Source organism: Coregonus clupeaformis, unplaced genomic scaffold (assembly GCF_020615455.1).
Source record: "Coregonus clupeaformis isolate EN_2021a unplaced genomic scaffold, ASM2061545v1 scaf0285, whole genome shotgun sequence".
In the NCBI taxonomy this organism is placed as follows: domain Eukaryota; kingdom Metazoa; phylum Chordata; class Actinopteri; order Salmoniformes; family Salmonidae; genus Coregonus; species Coregonus clupeaformis.
Window position 1 is genome coordinate 180,732 of NW_025533740.1, and position 6,161 is coordinate 186,892.

The 6,161-nt window shown below is 50.1% G+C and overlaps 1 protein-coding gene across 1 annotated transcript; it reads right to left on the reverse strand.

Moving 5' to 3' along the window:
• Nucleotides 1-2,167: 2,167 nt before the first annotated feature.
• LOC121542594 lies at nucleotides 2,168-4,212 on the reverse strand. The gene is made up of 2 exons (XM_041852017.2): nucleotides 2,803-4,212; nucleotides 2,168-2,252 (listed from the first exon to the last, which is right to left on the reverse strand). The coding sequence occupies exon 1, from the start codon at nucleotides 4,142-4,144 to the stop codon at nucleotides 3,188-3,190; it is 957 nt and encodes a 318-aa protein (XP_041707951.2). The 5' UTR covers nucleotides 4,145-4,212; the 3' UTR covers nucleotides 2,168-2,252; nucleotides 2,803-3,187.
• Between the last annotated feature and the right edge of the window lie 1,949 nt (nucleotides 4,213-6,161).

Consider the following 6,161-nt stretch of genomic DNA (forward strand, 5'->3'; position numbering starts at 1 on the left):
CATCCTCCCCCAGTCTCCCCCCATCCTCCCCCAGTCTCCCCCCATCCTCCCCCAGTCTCCCCCATCCTCCCCCAGTCTCCCCCCATCCTCCCCCACCCAGAGAGGCCTGTCCATTCCATCCTCCCCCCACCCAGAGAGGCCTGTCCATTCCATCCTCCCCCCACCCAGAGAGGCCTGTCCATTCCATCCTCCCCACCCAGAGAGGCCTGTCCATTCCATCCTCCCCCCCACCCAGAGAGGCCTGTCCATTCCATCCTCCCCCCACCCAGAGAGGCCTGTCATTAAGAGGCCTGTCCATTCCATCCTCCCCCACCCAGAGAGGCCTGTCCATTCCATCCTCCCCCCCCCCAGAGAGGCCTGTCCATTCCATCCTCCCCCCACCCAGAGAGGCCTGTCCATTCCATCCTCCCCCCACCCAGAGAGGCCTGTCCATTCCATCCTCCCCCTTGTCCATGAGAGGCCTGTCCATTCCATCCTCCCCCCACCCAGAGAGGCCTGTCCATTCCATCCTCCCCCTTGTCCATGAGAGGCCAGACACCAAGAGTCTGGAGGTGAGGGTCAAAGCCTCCCCATCCTCCCCCCACCCAGAGAAGCCTGTCCACACCCTTCCTCCCCCTTCTCCCCCATCTCCCCACTCCCACCTGGGTGGTGGCCAATAGGGGACCAGTCCACCAGTCAGTAGTCCATCCCTGTTCCCTGAAGGTTCCCTGGGGTTTTGTCTAGAGGGGACCAGTCCACCAGTCATCAGTCCATCCCTGTTCCCTGAAGGTTCCCTGGGGTTTTGTCTAGAGGGGACCAGTCCACCAGTCATCAGTCCATCCCTGTTCCCTGAAGGTTCCCTGGGGTTTTGTCTAGAGGGGACCAGTCCACCAGTCATCAGTCCATCCCTGTTCCCTGAAGGTTCCCTGGGGTTTTGTCTAGAGGGGACCAGTCCTCCAGTCATCAGTCCATCCCTGTTCCCTGAAGGTTCCCTGGGGTTTTGTCTAGAGGGGACCAGTCCACCAGTCATCAGTCCATCCCTGTTCCCTGAAGGTTCCCTGGGGTTTTGTCTAGAGGGGACCAGTCCACCAGTCATCAGTCCATCCCTGTTCCCTGAAGGTTCCCTGGGGTTTTGTCTAGAGGGGACCAGTCCACCAGTCATCAGTCCATCCCTGTTCCCTGAAGGTTCCCTGGGGTTTTGTCTAGAGGGGACCAGTCCACCAGTCATCAGTCCATCCCTGTTCCCTGAAGGTTCCCTGGGGTTTTGTCTAGAGGGGACCAGTCCACCAGTCATCAGTCCATCCCTGTTCCCTGAAGGTTCCCTGGGGTTTTGTCTAGAGGGGACCAGTCCACCAGTCATCAGTCCATCCCTGTTCCCTGAAGGTTCCCTGGGGTTTTGTCTAGAGGGGACCAGTCCACCAGTCATCAGTCCATCCCTGTTCCCTGAAGGTTCCCTGGGGTTTTGTCTAGAGGGGACCAGTCCACCAGTCATCAGTCCATCCCTGTTCCCTGAAGGTTCCCTGGGGTTTTGTCTAGAGGGGACCAGTCCACCAGTCATCAGTCCATCCCTGTTCCCTGAAGGTTCCCTGGGGTTTTGTCTAGAGGGGACCAGTCCACCAGTCATCAGTCCATCCCTGTTCCCTGAAGGTTCCCTGGGGTTTTGTCTAGAGGGGACCAGTCCACCAGTCATCAGTCCATCCCTGTTCCCTGAAGGTTCCCTGGGGTTTTGTCTAGAGGGGACCAGTCCACCAGTCATCAGTCCATCCCTGTTCCCTGAAGGTTCCCTGGGGTTTTGTCTAGAGGGGACCAGTCCACCAGTCAGTAGTCCATCCCTGTTTCGTGGCGTCTGGGGAAATATCTGGAGGGCCATAGAGAGGTGAGGAGGTGGACTGGAGTTCTCCCCTGGCCAAACTGATCGATGTTTTCAGATGGAGAGGTGAGGAGGTGGACTGGAGTTCTCCCCTGTCTAAGCTGATGTATGTTTCAGATGGAGAGGTGAGGAGGTGGACTGGAGTTCTCCCCTGGCCAAACTGATCGATGTTTTCAGATGGAGAGGTGAGGAGGTGGACTGGAGTTCTCCCCTGGCCAAACTGATCGATGTTTTCAGATGGAGAGGTGAGGAGGTGGACTGGAGTTCTCCCCTGGCCAAACTGATCGATGTTTTCAGATGGAGAGGTGAGGAGGTGGACTGGAGTTCTCCCCTGGCCAAACTGATCGATGTTTTCAGATGCACTCAGACAGAGAACTTTCCTCTTGTTTAAAGGAATGTCTGTCTAGAATAAACAGCAATACAGGAAATGAAGGGATAGTTTAATATCGACTCAGTGGAAAGAGACTAAACTGTCACTCTTCACAACATCATATTGCCATTTTATGCATGCAAGACATCATGCAGTTTGATTGTGAAGTCTCTTCAGTCTGCCGTACAGCCAGACCATAATACTACAGACTGGTCAGAGAAACATCAGAGGGTTTTCAGCTAGCTACATATAAAAATAAAAAATAAACAGTCAGAGCAGTTGGCAGTGCGGTTTTTCTTCCTGGTGCGCTTGAATAACTCTGGGCATCACTATAATGAATAGAGGACAGAGAGGCCAAAGGGTCTATTGTATGATATAATAAATTGTCACAACTACAATAACATGTAAGTGTGCCTGAAGCTATGACATTCTGCTGGGGAATGAACACATACAAATAGTGTTTATGTATGATTATCTGTGGAGACTGAGGATTATATGAGTTTTGTAATAAAGCAAATGGAGACTCCAAAAACGGAAATGTTAAAACAGTGCTTCATGCAGTAGTAAATAAGTTGGAACTTACCTTGATGTTGCAGGGAGGGAGCAGGTCCAGGTTGATACATTGATGTTGCAGGGAGGAAGCAGGTCCAGGTTGATACATTGATGTTGCAGGGAGGAAGCAGGTCCAGGTTGATACATTGATGTTGCAGGGAGGGAGCAGGTCCAGGTTGATACATTGATGTTGCAGGGAGGGAGGGAGCAGGTCCAGGTTGATACATTGATGTTGCAGGGAGGAAGCAGGTCCAGGTTGATACATTGATGTTGCAGGGAGGGAGCAGGTCCAGGTTGATACATTGATGTTGCAGGGAGGGAGGGAGCAGATCCAGGTTGATACATTGATGTTGCAGGGAGGAAGCAGGTCCAGGTTGATACATTGATGTTGCAGGGAGGGAGGGAGCAGGTCCAGGTTAATACATTGATGTTGCAGGGAGGGAGCAGGTCCAGGTTGATACATTGATGTTGCAGGGAGGGAGGGAGCAGGTCCATGTTGATACATTGATGTTGCAGGGAGGGAGCAGGTCCAGGTTGATACATTGATGTTGCAGGGAGGGAGGGAGCAGGTCCAGGTTGATACATTGATGTTGCAGGGAGGGAGCAGGTCCAGGTTGATACATTGATGTTGCAGGGAGGGAGCAGGTCCAGGTTGATACATTGATGTTGCAGGGAGGGAGGGAGCAGGTCCAGGTTGATACATTGATGTTGCAGGGAGGGAGCAGGTCCAGGTTGATACATTGATGTTGCAGGGAGGGAGCAGGTCCAGGTTGATACATTGATGTTGCAGGGAGGGAGGAAGCAGGTCCAGGTTGATACATTGATGTTGCAGGGAGGGAGCAGGTCCAGGTTGATGCATTGATGTTGCAGGGAGGGAGCAGGTCCAGGTTGATACATTGATGTTGCAGGGAGGAAGCAGGTCCAAGTTGATACATTGATGTTTTAGCGAGGGAGCAGGTCCAGGTTGATACATTGATGTTGCAGGGAGGAAGCAGGTCCAGGTTGATACATTGATGTTGAAGGGAGAGAGGGAGCAGGTCCAGGTTGATACATTGATGTTGCAGGGAGGAAGCAGGTCCAAGTTGATACATTGATGTTTTAGCGAGGGAGCAGGTCCAGGTTGATACATTGATGTTGCAGGGAGGAAGCAGGTCCAGGTTGATACATTGATGTTGCAGGGAGGGAGCAGGTCCAGGTTGATACATTGATGTTGCAGGGAGGGAGGGAGCAGGTCCAGGTTGATACATTGATGTTGCAGGGAGGGAGGGAGCAGGTCCAGGTTGATACATTGATGTTGCAGGGAGGGAGGGAGCAGGTCCAGGTTGATACATTGATGTTGCAGGGAGGGAGGGAGCAGGTCCAGGTTGATACATTGATGTTGCAGGGAGGAAGCAGGTCCAAGTTGATACATTGATGTTTTAGCGAGGGAGCAGGTCCAGGTTGATACATTGATGTTGCAGGGAGGGAGCAGGTCCAGGTTGAGAGGAACATCCAGATGAATGGATACTGAGCCAGATAGCTGCAGAACAGAAGAGAGAGAACCTTCATCAGTCAACCACAGATCTAGCAGAGTCCTATTTGGGAACATCAAATATTGAGCACCACTGTAAAACCCAAATACCCAGACATGTAGGAATACTGAAGAAGTGCCTGGTGAAAGTCTACACACCCCTTTCACCATCTTCACATTTTGATACCTTACAATTCAATCTACAAAAGGGAATACATTATAGATTTTTTTTTTGCTCAAGCTCAGAAAATTTGGTTGGGAGTCATGGACAGAAATGTTCAAACCCTGTCTCTGATTTTCAAGCACATTAAGTCAGGACTGAGACTGGACCATAAGGTAGCAGCGATATAGCTGAAATCATGCACATTTGGCACATGGCTTGTGTTTTGTAACCATGAGACATAATGAGATGTATTGTGTCAGTAACTTAGTGGTGTCATAAGGAAACAGACAGACATCATTCTGTTCGCTCTACCTCTCCACCCCTTCCTTCTCGCTCTATCTCTCCACAACTTCCTTCTCGCTCTACCTCTCCACAACTTCCTTCTCGCTCTAGCTCTCCACAACTTCCCTCTCGCTCTACCTCTCCACAACTTCCTTCTCGCTCTACCTCTCCACAACTTCCTTCTCGCTCTACCTCTCCACCCCTTCCTTCTCGCTCTACCTCTCCACAACTTCCTTCTCGCTCTACCTCTCCACAACTTCCTTCTCGCTCTACCTCTCCACAACTTCCCTCTCGCTCTACCTCTCCACAACTTCCTTCTCGCTCTAGCTCTCCACAACTTCCTTCTCGCTCTACCTCTCCACAACTTCCTTCTCGCTCTACCTCTCCACCCCTTCCTTCTCGCTCTACCTCTCCACAACTTCCTTCTCGCTCTACCTCTCCACAACTTCCTTCTCGCTCTACCTCTCCACCCCTTCCTTCTCGCTCTACCTCTCCACAACTTCCTTCTCGCTCTACCTCTCCACACCTCCCTCTTCCCCCCTCTCCTCCACACGGTTCTCTGTAGTAACATTCCCCTGGTGACTGTGCTGAGGCTCAAAGTGAAAATGCTTAAAGAGAGAGGCCCGTGATAAACACAAAGATTATCCTGCCACCGTTGTACACGGAATACATTGATTTCCCTCTCTTCCCTCTCTTCCTTTGTCTTATCCCTCATTCCGTCTGACTCCTTTCTAGTCTTTTTAAGCTAGAGGGTATCAGTGATGCGTGACTAACGTCGGGACACACAATACATCGCCTGCACGACTCTTTGATCATAATTCCATTTAACAGTGAAACAGTACAAGGGAAAAACATGGAGGAAGAAGAAGGAAATGACTGTAGTTTGTAACTGTTTTTTCATGCTCCATCGAGCTTGGGTAAGAGTCCAGTAATGGTAAGAAAATGCAAAGCATGCACTGTACACAATTAAGGATTAGCTGTTCAAGATCAGCCCAGAGCAAGCCTGAGATTTTTATTTATTTTATAAGGAGACAGACAAGCTTCCAATAGCAGCTTCTCATTATAGGAGCTCCTTGACAGCTTATGTTATTAAATGTAACTGATCACTGCTACTGTATTTATAGTGAATATTTGTCATATAATGTAGTAAAATATTAACTGGGAGATTATATACAGTGGGGAAGAAAAGTATTTAGTTAGCCACCAATTGTGCAAGTTCTCCCACTTAAAAAGATGAGAGAGGCCTGTAATTTTCATCATAGGTACACGTCAACTATGACAGACAAAATGAGAGAGAAAAAATCCAGAAAATCACATTGTAGGATTTTTAATGAATTTATTTGCAAATTATGGTGGAAAATAAGTATTTGGTCACCTACAAACAAGCAAGATTTCTGGCTCTCACAGACCTGTAACTTCTTCTTTAAGAGGCTCC

Bases quoted from the DNA above. Each gene is read 5' to 3' on its own strand.
- LOC121542594 (XM_041852017.2), bottom strand. From the start codon at position 4,144: ATGTATCAACCTGGACCTGCTCCCTCCCTCCCTGCAACATCAATGTAT.